The sequence below is a fragment of the Bos mutus genome, chromosome 8 (assembly GCF_027580195.1).
Source record: "Bos mutus isolate GX-2022 chromosome 8, NWIPB_WYAK_1.1, whole genome shotgun sequence".
Lineage (NCBI taxonomy): Eukaryota > Metazoa > Chordata > Mammalia > Artiodactyla > Bovidae > Bos > Bos mutus.
The window spans coordinates 67,251,931-67,267,503 of NC_091624.1; the positions used below are offsets into that span (position 1 = coordinate 67,251,931).

Below are 15,573 nucleotides of genomic sequence, written 5' to 3' on the forward strand. Positions count from 1 at the left end.
TGTTGTGACTACATGGACACACTCATCCAAAGGTTTTATTTCTAGGAAGTTGATGCCTGGACAAAGAAATAAATTTAAGAACCATTTCCCTGAAGATTTTTAAAGACAATGAAAACATGGAGAGGAAAAGTGTTACCCAACCATTCTCACTCAAGCCTAGCAATAATTGATAATAAAATTGGCTTATTTTAGAAAGAAATATTTACTTTAAAATAAATGACAAGTCAATCCTTGTAGCCACAAAGACAATATAATTGCTTCCAAACCCCTAAGTTGAGTATCTATTTTCTTTCTTTGAAAAGTCCTGTCAGTGGTAGTGACATTTCCAATTTAATAGTGAGTACTTCTCTTCTTATATTAACTGAGCATTAGACTTTTAAATTATTTGTTTTATTTTGGTATAGCATGCATAATATAAATTTGCCATCTTACCCATTTTTAAACATATACTTATGTGGCATTATGTCCATTAACACTGTTGTGTAACCATCACTATCATCCATCTCAGATTTATTTAATTGATTTATCCCCCCCAGTATGGGGCTTCCTAGGTGGCACTAGTGGTAAAAAAAAAAAAAAAAAAAAAAAAACTCAACTGCCAATACAGGAGACACTAAGAGATGTGAGTTTGATCCCAGGGTTGGGAAGATCCCCTGGAGGAGGACATAGCAACCTACTCCAGTATTCTTGCCTGGGAAATCCTATGCACAGAGGAGCCTGGTGGGCTACAGTCCATAAAGTCACAAAGAATCAGACATGACTGAAGTGACTTGGCACATTAGCATGCATATGATAAAGTTAGAGGTGACATGTATGGGTAACTTGGGTGTCTTTTCAAATATGCTGTCAAAATAGGGGAATTCCCTTAAGTTTTCCGGAGGAGAGTTAAAAGAGGAAACACATGAGAATATTCAGATAGCAGAACCAATTACGGATTCCCCAACTCATTTCTTAAATTAGGGCTACAGAAAAAACTTGGCACCATCTGCTGCGTCTCAAGTGCCCTCTTTTTCTAAACCTATGCAGACATCACTCTGTGATTACTCTAGTCCTTTCCCACTGAATTTCAAAGTCTTTCTCCATACGGTCTTTCAGGCATTATTACAACTAATTAATTACAGCTGACCCACAGGATGAACTCTATCTACCATCTGCTATAAAAATGCAGGCTATGTTAAAAAAAATGCAAGCCATTTAATGCAACCGAAAGTAATAATTGGATTACTTTTGGGCACACCAAAGGTCCAACATGAACACCAGTACATAATGTACACGTGCATTGGTAGAAAAGTCTTGTACCAGTAGAAAAGTCTTCAATATGGGGATGTCACAGGAAAGGTTCCTTAGCATGGAAATATCACAATAAACAATGTTCTTACCTGGGCAGGAACACACTTTCCACCACATAAAAATCTTGCATGAGAACATCTCGGTCTGGCTTGGAGGTGAGATTACCCACTGTGTATCCTATTCCCAGCTGAATAGCACCTTTGATGGCAGATGATGCAGTCTGCAGGGAAAACAAGGATTTCAGCGTTAGCCTCGGTAGTCGGGACCTTGTTCAATGTCACAAGTAGCAAAAACAGGAGAGTGAGGTTAGATTTCTTCTCTTGTTTCTAAGCAATAAGGAAGCTCGGTTTAGAAAGATGACAGGATGCTTCTTTTGATGGAGAATCCTTTCCAAACATCAAGGACCCTTCCTTCCATGAAATGATTTTGGTGGTTATCTTTCCTGTAAATGTTCCCAAGGTCAATTACCATCCAAAATTTCCATCTTTCTTTTATTAAGAACTGAGAAACTTTCAACATATAGCATTGTAATTTCTACCAAAGGATAATTGGCACAGTCACATTTTTAAAAAGTCAGAAGTTCTGTAACATACCTATGGATCAGGAAGAGTATTTTGGCTTCATAAGAAATGAGAGAGTAAAAAATAATTTCAGCCTTTGGAATATATAAAATTTAATTAAAAAATTGCTTACTAGTCTTGGCAAGGGTCCATAATCAAAATTTCCTTCACTGATCTATAATAAAACACAGAGTTTTGGAACCTCAATATTTCAAATTTACTGCTCTTCTAATATTATTACACAGTTAAACTGACAATGTTAACTTAGAGGAATGACATATATATTTGTGTGTGTGCACATGTGTGAATGTATATATAAACAGTTTTAACCAACATAATAGGAAAAATAGAATAACTTAATTTAGGAAAATCAGAATACATTCTTCTTAATGATGCAAGTGTGGCATTTTTTTTTTTATGCCTTGCAATGTTTAATATAGTACACACTGGGACAGAAGAGCCTGGCAGGTTACAGTCTATTGGTTGCATAGAGTCCGACACAACAGAGCAATTATCACTCAGACAATAGGAACTAAATAAATACTTAAATCACTGGTTCTCAGCCAGGGGCATTTGACACTGGAGACATTTTTTAGTTGTCATAACCAGTGGCGGTAGAGCTACTGGCATCTAGTGGGTAGAGGTCAGGAATGCTGTTACAGCATCCCACAATGCACAGGACAGCTTCTCATAACAACAAATTATCAAGCCCCAAATATTAGTGCTGAGGCTGAGAAACCATGCCTTAAAATGAATGTAATAAAGATCACCTGCTTAATATAAAATATTCTTTTTGAGTTAACATTTTCACTTAGCAAGTCCAAGACCCATCTCTATCTTCCCAGATGCTGCTTTTTTAAAAAAAATTTCTTCATGCTTTTAACATCAAAAAAATCTCTCTTCTTGAAAAATGTATCCTCTTGATTTCTATGATAGAACACAGTCCTGTGTCCATGTCTACCTTTTCTGATGGTCTCTCATTTCTTCACTAAATTCTCATATTTTGTTTGCTATAATTGCTGTGTCCCTAAAAGTTGGATCCTTGATTCTCAAATTTCCTTAGTTATGCAGACGATCATCCATTCATTCCTAATGGTTTCAAATACTGGCTCCATGCATATGACTCTCAGAACCTACTTGCACACTGTTTTATCATCACAAACACAGTACACGTGGCACCAAACCATTATCTTACAACCAACCCCCCACCTCTAAGCCTGGTGTCCCTCTCCCTAAGCTCTATAATCCTGTCACTGAAGGGTGAACCCCAAGCAAACCACATCTTGCGCAGGGCTGGGTCCCCAGGAAATATTTGCTGACTGGGCCTGAAATGGTCACGGTCATTCACACGGCTCAGTCACTTCCACTATATAATCAGTAACCCTCACTATCCCATGGAGTCATCGTTCAATCACACTGCTTATTTCACTGCAAATATTATACCAGCCTTAGTGTGAGGACAACTATAATATCTATCCCCTTCCGTGCAGTTAAGAGAACATCCTGGAGCTTTTCTTCTTTACATATGCCTTTTTACTTACGATCCCAGAGCAGCAAGATGGCAAAAGACTGAGAGTCAAGCCCAAATAGTGCAACTAGTGCTTCAAAAACAAAAAGCTGCTATTTTAATCTTCCCACTGAGAGCTCAGCAATGCCACCAGTTGGCATCAGTGACCTTTTGTACTGATAGCTCTGACTTCTGAAGGCTGAAATGAATTTTTCTCATTTTAACCTCACATAAAAATTCAAAAGGTTTCTCTTCTCCTATCCATCACACAGGGCAATATGGCACAGGACGTGACATCAGCATTTCCAGAAGACACGTACAGTCTGAAACTTTCTATTCCAGGTCTATCAACAGAAGCACACACTCTCAAACTGTTTTTCCTTCCCTTTACCACACCCCTGACTCTGCTTCCAGAAATAACCTGTATTTCTGCTTAATTCAGTCATTTAGTGTGCTTCTTGGACTGGAACGCATGTGAAACATGGAATGCCCAATTCCTTGTTAACCACCCGTCAGTCTTATCCTGGAGAAAGCAATGGCACCCCACTCCAGTACTCTTGCCTGGACAATCCCATGAATGGAGGAGCCTAGTAGGCTGCGGTCCGTGGGGTCGCTAAGAGTCAGACACGACTGAGCATCTTCACTTTCACTTTTCACTTTCATGCACTGGAGAAGGAAATGGCAACCCACTCCAGTGTTCTTGCCTGGAGAATCCCAGGGACAGGGGAGCCTGGTGGGCTGCCGTCTATGGGGTCACACAGAGTCAGACACAACTGAAGCGACTTAGCAGCAGCAGTCTTATCCCACCCCCAGTAACAGAAGGTGGTCAAAGTTGCAGCAGTCTATATCTGGTATTTGCAAATGTTAGAAAGTCTGAGAATCACTGGGTCATTTGTTAAAATGGACCAAAAGCACAACTATGGAGACGGTAAGAAGATCAGTGCTTGCCTGGGGGTTGTGGAGGGGAAGTAGAGCACAGAGGATTTTCGGGGCAGGGAAAGCACTCTGCACAATTCCTTTATGATGGTGTGTCATGCACGCTTCTTCGTGTTTCTTTGTGACTCCATGGACTATAGCCCACCAGGCTTCTCTGTCCATGGACTTTTCCAGGCAAGAATACTGTTGTGGGTTGCCATTTCCTTCTCCAGGGGCTCTTCCTGACCCAGGAAGAGCTCTTGTTGAACCCACATCCCTTGAGTCTCCTGCATTGTCAGGCGGGTTCTTTACCACTGAGCCACCTGGCAAGTCCACTTTTATGATGGATACACATAATTATGAATTTGTCTAAACCCATAAAATGTACTCCATCAAAAGTGAGCTAGAATATAAACTGTGGACTTGGGTGATTATGATGTGTCCATGTAGGTTCATCAGTTGTAACAGTGAACCACTCTGGTGGGGGATGTTGACAACGGGCAGGCTGTGCATGTGTGGGTACAGGGGGTGATGGGAAATTTCTGTATCTTCCCCTCAAGTTTTTTGTTAACCTAAAACTGCTCTAAAGAACAAATCTTAAAAAAAAAAATGTCAGCAAGCACTGAAAAACGAGAACCAAAGTGACTTATGGATTGCATCTCCAGAATTTCTGACTCGGAAAGTCTGCAGTGAGGCTCAAAAATTTGCTCTTGCTCTAAGGAGCATCAAGAAACTTTTTTCTCCTATGGTATAAGATTGAATTTTGAGTTCCTGAAGGAATAAGATTTTGGAAAGGAGCTCACTGACATCTGTTTAAATAAAAAAATCAGACTTATAACAATACTATTACTTTCTTTTCATGCTCCTTAAAATTCAAGTTCTCTGAAGATAGAAATAAGAGAAGTCTTAATAAAAGTGAATGTTTTTTATCAACTATTTGTGCCAGGGACTTGACATATGGATAACAACAATAATAATCACAATCAATCATAATTATGGCATATACTTAAAGAGTGTTTACTGAAAACACTCTATGAGGCAATCACTATTCTAAGTGCTTTTGGTTATATTAACTCTTCTATCCTCACAATAACCCTGTGAGGTAGGTACTATTATTATCTTATTTTTTTAAATTTAAATTTATTTATTTTAATTAGAGGCTAATTACTTTACAATATTGTATTGGTTTTGCCATACATCAACATGAATCCGCCACGGGTGTACACGTGTTCCCAATCCTGAACCCCCCTCATTTTACTGATTCAAGTAGGTGTAGTTACTTACGCGAGGTCATGTGGCTAGCAAAGAGGTGGAGCTGGGACTTGTACCTGGCAAGTTTGGCTCCACAGTCCAGATCCAGGTTATAAACAAGTACTGTGCTGCCTCTAACATCAGAATCTCTGACCTCATTTAACCCTTTCAAGGACACCAAAGAGAGGGAGAATCACACCCATTTTACAGGGGGATTTAAAGCTGAGCAAGGTTATATGACTGCCTCTCTCACATTGTTAGCACATGGCAGAGTCTGCCTGCAAAGCCCATGCCACTTCCCTGTCTCTTTTTTTCAAAATGAGTCTAGAACCAAAGTTAGAAGCTCTCTTTTAAGCCTGGCTGACCTCAGCAAAGGAAGCAGCTCTGTGGGAGCCATGCCTTTTGATGAAATAGGGATAAAATATTTTATTTGCTACTAATCATACTCAATCATGGGTGAGCCTAAAAGAAACCTGTAAACGACCTGGTAAACCGGTATGAACATCTCTGTTAAAGTCACTACTAATAACATGGAGATACAAACAAAAGGAGATATTTTGCTGCCGGGGAGGATGGCTACCTCTGGCTACCTCAGGGTTTCTTCCTCCCTATCTCTGTGTAAAATTAAATGCTTTAGCATAGATGCATTGGGTATAATTAAAAAGCATCCTGACTATTTCATGGATATGTCTGATTACACTGTGGCATGTGGTTTTCTAAGTCACCAGCAATAATGGCCGCATCATCTGACATTTTCCTATTGGACATTAGGCACAGGGACCAAGATGGGAGAAAGAACAGTATTTTCTGACACAGTCACTCTTGAGCAAGATGTGTTTTAAAGTTACAAAAACACTTAGAAATGCTAATGGGAGGGTTTCTTATTAGCAGACCAGTAAATCATGATGACTAAGAACCTGCTCTGTGTACTGCAGGTTTCTCTTCTAGAACCAGCAGTTCTTTGCTTGTAAATTCGATTAGTTAGCAGCTTCAAACACACACACACGTGGTCCATCCAATTTTCTGTGTGGCTTTGCATATGCTCTAAACATGTTGATGGCACCCCACTCCAGTACTCTTGCCTGGAGAATCCCATGGATGGAGGAGCCTGGTGGGCTGCAGTCCATGGGGTCGCTAAGAGTAGGACACACTGAGCAACTTCACTTTCACGTTTCACTTTCATGCATTGGAGAAGGAAATGGCAGCCCACTCCAGTGTTCTTGCCTGGAGAATCCCAGGGACGGGGGAGCCTGGTGGGCTACCGTCTATGGGGTCGCACAGAGTCGGACACGACTGAAGCGACTTAGCAGCAGTAGCAGCAGCAAACACATTGATATGTAACTATTTCCCCTCTGTGCTCGGTGGTGTCTGACTCTTTGCAGCCTCATAGACTGTAGACCACCAGGCTCCTCTGTCCATGGGATTCTCCAGGCAAGAATAATAGAATGGGGTGCCATTTCCTCCTCCAGGGGATCTTCCCAACCCAGGGATCAAAACTCACATCCCTTGAAACCCCTGCATTGACAGGTAGATTCTTTACTACTAGCGTCACGGAAACACATAGGTTCAGATTTCAGAATACAGACAAACAGAGTCTACGTTTAATTCAGGACTTTTCAAGGGCTAAGTAGAGGCAACATATTGTATGGATATTACAAACACCTCTAAAGCATGTGATATTTGGAGAAAGAACCAGCTAATACCACAAAAGCAAATCGCATATATTTACATTCATGGCTCTTTACTACCCAAATCTGTTCAGGGATGATGGTAATACTAAAAGGAAAATTAATGTCAGCTTGTATTAGATAATATGCTATGGTTTTTACAATACTACCTTCTAATGACTGCATTTGATTGTCACAATTGTTATGTAGGTAGGTAGGGCTTTAATGCCCATTTTATAAAGAAACTTCGAGAGATTAACTTGACCTAAATCCCTTGGCCAAGTATGTGATAACGCCACGAATGATACTCTGGTCTACAAGGCACCAGTTCAATGTCCTACCAGTGTGTACTGCTTTACCGGCCTCCATTCTCTGTGCAGGAGATGGATCTGACTGAAGCTGAGAAGTACTTGAACAAAGAGATGATAATGATGATTACTATCAATGAGACTAAACGTCCATGCAAACCTGCTATTAGGGGAGCAATGATCCTGACAATGGTAAGATTTTAATGATTTTACATTGGTTACAGGAAACTGCTTTCTACAGCATATTGTCTATGAAATTAGATCACTTAATATGCAATCTGATATCACTGGTTTTAAAAGCAAGTACTAAAACATCTCAAGTCAACATTTCTCCCCACCTCAGGTGATCTGATGGCCTAATTATAGGATTATAGACAATATACATGATGCCAGAGTGATTTTTTTCTCCCAAAGTTCAAACTTTTTATTTTGTATTGGATTGGGGTATAGCCATTTAACAATGTTGTGATAGTTTCAGGTAAACAGTGAAGGGACTCAGCCATGCATATAGATGTATCCATCCTCTCCTAAACCCCTCTCCCACCCAGGCTGCCACATAACACTGAGCAGAGTTCCCTGTACTACATAGTAGGTCCTTGCTGGTTATCCATTTTAAATATAGCAGAGTGTACACGACCTTCACAAAGTCCCTAACTATCTCAGGGTAATTTTTTTTTTAAGTACAGATCTAATCTTGTCACCACCTTGCTTGAAAACTAACGGGTGTGTAGTATCCTCACCACAGGATTAACTCTGAATATCTTAGCTTGACATGGAAGCCTCCTTCCCAGCCTCACACTGAGTCCTGCATCCTAACATATAAAAGATTCTAGGGACTTTCCTGGTGGTCCAGTGGTTAAGAATCCGCCTTGCAATGCAGGGGACGTGGGTTCAATCCCTGGTTAGGGAACTAAGATCCCACATACTGTGGGCAATTAAGCCCATGCGCCACAACTACCGAGCCTGTGTGCCACAACTAAGACTCGACACCGCCAAATTAACAAACAAACAAACATCTTTTTAAAAGATTCTAAACACACACTCTATCCTTTGAGCAAGATAACCTTACAGGTCCATGGACCCCGAACAACTGCATGTGAAATTTTCTGCTGTGTGCATTTTTCCCAAGGAGGAGGTCCAATGCTTTCTCTTTTTCTCACAAGATATATTTTCCCAAAACCACAAATGTGGAGATTAATTCTAAATCAGAGATGTACACTGACAAGCACCTTAAACCAGGACGTTAGAAAATGGTTCAGTAACACTTCTAAAGGGGGCGTCCCCCATGGCTCATGGCTTAGCAGTAAAAAAAAAATCCACCTGTAATGCAGGAGATGCAGAAGACTTGGGTTCTATCCCTGCGAATTGGGAAGATCTTCAGGAGGAGGGCATCCTTCCAGTATTCTTGCCTGGAGAATTCCATGGACAGAGGATTACAGTCCATGGTGGGTTACAGTCCATGGGGTTGCAAAGAATCAGACATGCCTGAAGTGACTGAGCACAACACCTCTAAAGAACGAGAGAAAACAACCCTTGTCTGGCTGGGGAGACCCTGCCGCTCTCCTTCATTGCCACAGCTCAAGTCCAGTTCTGGGTTCTCTCTCCTGTTTCTGAACCTGAACTCAGGAAAGAAAGCAGAGATTTCTTATTTGTCCCAATGAGAGAATTAAGAAAAAAAGGACAGATTTCACAAAACTGACTGTAGGACTATGGAAATGGGATAGTTTGTTGACAGGCAAGCGGAATGTCTTCTGAAAGGAGGTGGGACCAACTCTTGCTATGGGTTCCTCAACCCATTTCTCCAGTCCCTCCTTGATTTGGTTTTCTACTGCTGCTGTATAAATGACCACAAACTTCATGTCTTTCAACAACACAATGTATTATCTCACAGTTTAGGAGATCAGAAGTCCTAAAATCAAGGTGTTGGGAGGGCTCTGTCCCTTCTTCCTTGCCTTGTGGTCCCCTCCATCTTCATAAGAGCAGCATCTTCAAATCTCTCTTAATCTCTCTCTGTTTCCCCTCTGCTTTTGTCTTAATCTCTTCCTCTGACTCTGACTCTCTGCTGCTGCTGCTAAGTCGCTTCAGTCGTGTCCGACTCTGTGCGACCCCAGAGATGGCAGCCCACCAGGCTCCCCAATCCTTGGGATTCTCCAGGCAAGAACACTGGAGTGGGTTGTCATTTCCTTCTCCAATGCGTGAAAGTGAAAAGTGAAAGTGAAGTCGCTCAGTGTGTCCGACTCCTAGCGACCCCATAGACTGCAGCCTACCAGGCTCCTCCGTCCATGGGTTTGTCCAGGCAAGAGTACTGGAGTGGGATGCCATTGCCTTTTCCGCTCTGACTCTCTAGCCTCTCTCTTACAAGAACCTCTGTGATTGCACTGGGCCCATCTGGATAGTTCAAGATCACTTTCCCATCACAAGATCTTTAACTTAATCACACCTGCAAAGTCCCCTTTGCCATATAAAGTGCCATATAACAGGCTCTAGGGATTAGGGCATGGCTGTCTTTTGGGGACCCATGATTCTATATTCTACCCTCTATTTCAGGATAGACTTGAGAATTTTTTCCAGTGTTGCCTAAGTAAAGAGAAGAGCTCCCCTTAGAACTCCATTCAGTCACATGCTGTTCATTCATTTAGATCTTCATTCTCAAAGATCTGAGAATTTTCTGTGACCTAAGCACTATGCTAGATGTTGGGGAAAGCATAAATCAAAAAAAAAAAAAAAAAAGGTCCTGTTCTTGCTCTCATCAGAGTTTCTAGGTTAGTGAGTAAAAGAGATATTAAAGATAAGCATTCATAATAGGCAGTGATACAAATAACAGGGTGATGTGATTAGGCCAAAAGTGAGGAGATCCACTTTAGAATGGGGGAGAGTTAGGAAAGGTCTAACAGGAAGCATACACAGTCTGAGACATGAAAGGTGAGAGCCAGTTGGCAGGTCATATCAACAGATGCTGGCTGTATGCCCATCACGTGCCAGGCACTCATCTACAAACTGGGGATACAGAAATGACCTGGCCTGAGTGCTTGCCCTCAAAGAATTGAAAGTTATATTAGGAGGTCAGGGGAATCAATTTCCAGGCATACAGAAATAGCAGTTCAAGAAACTGAAAGCAAATCACTGTAGATAAATTAAGGTGAGCATCAAAGAGAGCATCAGAATTGGAGGCTGCAAAGATGAGCTAAATCTAGGGCTGAGCCTCATAGATCCTGCTAAGGATCTGATGTGTTTCCATAAGGAAAGAGTTATAGTCTAACCTGAAAAACTTCACTCTGGCTGCCATGTGGAGAACAGACTAGAGAGAATATATGAGGAAAAGTGATTAGGAGGCAAGTGTCATGGTTCATGGGTTTGATTGCTGGGTCGGGAAGATCCCCTGGAGAAGGGCATGATAACCCACTCCAGTATTCTTGCCTGGAGAATCCCAGGGGCAGAGGAGCCTGGGAAGGGTCATGAAGAGTTGGACACGATTGAAACATCTTAGCACACATGCATGTGTCATGGTTCACATTGAGATGTGGATGTCTTAAGAGTAGGGTGATGAACAAGAAGATGGAAAGAAGAGTTGAATTTGTATATATTTTGAAGGGAAATAAACAGAACTTGCCATAAGCTAGAAATGAGGGAGAGAAGAGTACTGGAATGCCTTCTAGTGTTTTCCTTGAGCAGTGGAGAGGACTGAGGTTGCTTTACTGAGTTGGGAAGACTGAGGGAGGAACACATTTTGGGGGGCAGATTGAGTTCCACGTGAGATGCCGGTGAGACATCCAAATGATGTCAAGGTACAAATCTGGAGCTTAGAACAAAGGTTTGGGCTGAAATTTTAAATTTGAGTGTTTTCAGCATATAAATGGTATTGAAACCCAAAGGGCTGAATGAATAACCTTGGGAAAGAGAAGAGCAACTTGCCACAGCAACTTGAAGCCCATGAACTACAACCACCTTGCTCACTGCAAGTAGAGAAAAGCCTGCCAAGCAACAAAGATTCAGCACAGGGAAAAATGAATAAAATTATGAAAAAAAAAAGTCCAAGTACAGGTCAAGAATATTTGACAAAATTATTTGATAAACTCTAGTCAATTTATGCCTTTATTTAAACCAAATTTTTAAAAATGTTCTATAACTTTAAAAAATATTACATTAAGAAAGCAAGATATAAAATACATACAACAAAATTTGAAAAACTCGCAAATGTTTTATACACATCCACAGAGGAAAGCAAGACAGGAAGGAAATATATCAAATTGTATGATTATCTCTGGCTTGTGGGATGTTGGGTGACTTACTTTCAAGTCTTGTACTTCTCAGATTTTCTAAATTTTGTGTTACAGGTAAGAATGGAAATGTCCTTCCATGAAAGCATCTTTACTATGTTTATAAATACATTTTGAATGATGACAAAGGTATCTTTGGGATTTGCTATTTTATAATGGCTTCTTCCCTGGTGGCTCAGTGGTAAAGAATTTACCTGCCAATGCATAAAATGGGTTTGATTCCTGCACTGGGAAGATCTCCTGGATTAGCAAATGGCAACCCACTTAAGCATTCTTGCCTGGTAAATACCATAGACAGAGGAACCTTGTAGGGTTATAAAAAAGTCAAACATGACTTAGTGACAACATTTTTTAAAATCTTATTTTCTTTAGGACAAAGCCTTCATGCTAGAAACCCATGTAACTATTATACTGTTATGAAAGTGAAAGGGAAAGTCATTCAGTCGTGTCTCACTCTCTGTGACCCCATGGACTGTACAGTCTGTGGAACTCTCCAGATCAGAATACTGCAGTTGGTAGCCTTTCCCTTCTCCAGGACATCTTGCCAACACAGGGATTGAATCCAGGTCTCCCGCCTTGCAGGGAAACTCGTTACCAGCTGAGCCACCAGGGAAGCCCAAGAATATTGGAGTGGGTAGCCTATTCCTTCTCCAGTGGATCTTCCTGACCCAGGAATCAAACCAGGGTCTCCTGCATTGCAGGCAGGTTCTTTACCAGCTGAGCCACCAGGGAAGCCCATGACAATAGTCAGCACAGGAAATAACCAGTACTTCATAATAACTTTGTGTGCTGTGTGTTTAGTCACTCAGATGTGTCTGACTCTTTGCGACTCCATGGACTGCAGCCCGCCAGGCTCCTCTGTCCATGGGGATTCTCCAGGCAAGAATACTGGAATGGGTTGCCATGCCCTCCTCCAGATGATCTTCCCAACCCAGGATCAAACCCAGGTCCCCTGCATTGCAGGTGGATTCTTTACTGTCTGAGCTACCAGGGAAGCCCATACTCTTATGAAGTGTAATCATAATCAATTTTGTCATCCACTGTCCCCCTAAATTTATTCTGGGGTCAGGTCCTCCCTTGCCCTAAGGATGAAATTTCAGGCAAGTCTATGACCCCTCTGGTGACTCCCAGAATAAAATAGTCTGTCCTCTGTTCATATATATTCACAGATTAGTAAAAAATGGTCTCATGCAGATACCTGGTATGTCTAGCCCACTCATTAATAAAAGCCTTAAGTATACTGTTAGTAACCATCTCTCCTTCCCCCACCTGCCCTGGCATAAGCTGGTCACCAGCAGTGGGGAAGGTAGTGGGGAGCTTTTTCTCTATTCTGACTGATTGCCAGAGGAAGCAGAAAAGGTCTTACTTGAGGAGACGGGTACAGTTCTAAGATGCCCCAGGCATTCAAGGCTCACCGGGTATATATGTAGCTCTCTCTCTATTGTGGGTTGCTTTCATAGGATCGACAATCACCCTCCAAATGACAGCTGCATTTCCCCTTTAGGGGAAGAACTCATCTCCTCTGGCTGCTAGGTCCACATTGTTCCTCCAGGGCCTTACTTGAACAGGCTCAGTGATGACCACACAGCAGCTTTATCTGTAGTTCAGTGCCCTCAACTGGTCACATATCACTTATCCTGAAACCATGGGAATCAACAAACAGTCCCCCACCCTCCCTAAGAACCCTCTCTTAGCTTCGCTACCATCAGAGCAGCTGACCAACAATTCTCTTGTTCTTTGAATTTCCCAGAAAATACTACAGTCCACGGCATCCTCCAGGCTGCAGGGGTTGTATCACATGCATAGGGGTCTCACCGAAGCCCCCTGCACTCAGGCCTAAGATGACAGGCCAACCCTCCCCTAATACCTGCCCCACTGTGAGAGTAACTCATGACATATCAACAATCATTCCAAAATCCCTTTTCCAGTCTCTGCATTTCGCGTGGGCCAGCTAAGCTCTTTCACAGACTGTGGGGATTACTGAACTGGTCTTAGACCACTTCCTTCCCCAAGTTCCTTATGGTGGACTGGCACCCGACCTTGCAATGTAATTAAAAAGTCTTGCACCCTTTCAGCCTGTAGTATCCTCAACTAATTCACAGATCCTGCTGATAAAATGTGGGGGGGTGGGCGGTTTCCCTGGTGGCTCAGTGGTAAAGAATCTAAGAATCTGCCTGCCAATGCAGGAGACACGACTTGTTCCCTGACCTGAGAGGATCCCACATGCCACAGAGCAACTAGGTCTGTGCACCACAACTATTGATCCCGTGCTCTGGAGCGCAGGAGCTGCAACGTATGAGTCAAGGTGCCACAGCTACTGAAGCCCATGGGCTCTAGAGCCTGTGCTCCGTCTGCAACAAGAGAAGTCACTGAAATGAGAAGCCCGAGCACCACAACTAGAGAGTAGCCCCTACGCTCCGCAACTAGAGAAAAGTCTGTGCAGCGACAAGACCCAGCACAGTCAGAAATAAGTGAGTAAGTAAGCAACTGATTTTTTTAAAAGTGAGGTTATGGTCAGTGGCATCAATTGGTTTCTCACTGTGTTCCTTTCCATTTGTCGTAAGACAGTCAGAGTCATCATTCTCGAGCTTTTTGTTTTGTTTTTATTATCACCCCCAGCATAAAAACCTTCATCTTTTCCCCCCACTATGTGTAGAAGTGGACCTCGATTCCTTGTTTGGTCTTCAAATTTTCTACAATCTAATTCCTACTAGTGCTAATTGCAAAATACATAAACTCCCAGATGCTAATGTCAGTAAAACAAACAAACAAGCAAACACACCCCTGAAATCTGGTGTCTTCATTCAACACAAGTTGATTTCTCAGTCAGGCACAGTCTACTGGGTATGTCCCTTACTGGGGCTCTGCTTCCCTCTGTTGAGTGGCATCCTGCATTCTTATGGCCCTGTCCTCCCCTAGGGTCTCCAAATCCTGCAGCTGGCTGACAGGAGAAGCAGGAATGGTGCAGGAACACCCACTCTCCACTTCTGACTACCTTTGCCAGAGGTCATCGTGCAGGATATTTACCCCAGGTCTGCTCCTCAGCCTTTCTTCATTAAAGCACTTCCTACCCTTCTGGCTTCTAATTGGGTTTGGCCAATGGATGCTTCCACAGAATATTGAGAGGCTGGAGAGTGATGTCAGGGTTTGACTCAGACTGGTATGTCCTTCTGAAGGTTATGGCTCCTCTCCTTTCTTGTGGACCTCTCCATATGGCTCCTATTCTAACTCCTAGAAACTGTACCCTTCTCTCAGGCCTAAGAGAGCTTACAGGGTAGACATGGGCCTTATGATACTACACTATCCCTTGTAGTTTCCTTACTCACTCCTGCATCTTGGCAAACAGTGCCTTTCTTAAACTCCCTTCAAATGATCTAACTGGAGTCTGCCATCCATTTATTATCAGATCCTCTAGCTAAAGATGGGTTTCCCAGGTGGCTCAGTGGAAAAGAATCTGCCCGCCAAGCAGGAGACCTGAGTTCGATCCCTGGGTTGGGAAGAACCCCTGGGGGAGGAAATGGCAACCCACTCCAGTATTCTTGCCTGGGAAATCCCAAGAACAGAGCAGCCTGGCGGGCTACAGTCCAGGGGCCACAAAGAGTTGGACATGAGTGAGTGTGCACACATGCACACTTTGTCGTTGTGGAGTCACTAAAAGTAATGCTCAACTCTTTGCGACCCCATGGACTGTAGCCTGCCAGCCTTCTCTGTCCATGGGATCTCCTAGGCAAGAATACTGGAGTGGGTTGTCATTTCCTTCTCCAGGGGATCTTCCCAACTCAGGGATCAAACCCAAGT

General features: G+C 42.5%; 1 protein-coding gene across 1 annotated transcript in view; it reads right to left on the reverse strand.

Moving 5' to 3' along the window:
- The window catches only part of PIP5K1B (phosphatidylinositol-4-phosphate 5-kinase type 1 beta), a 347,555-nt gene that overhangs the window by 169,648 nt on the left and 162,334 nt on the right, over nucleotides 1-15,573 (reverse strand). Inside the window, exon 4 of the mRNA XM_070375799.1 lies at nucleotides 1,380-1,510. Within this exon, the coding sequence (XP_070231900.1) occupies nucleotides 1,380-1,510 (131 nt within the window). The remainder of the gene's footprint in view (nucleotides 1-1,379; nucleotides 1,511-15,573) is intronic.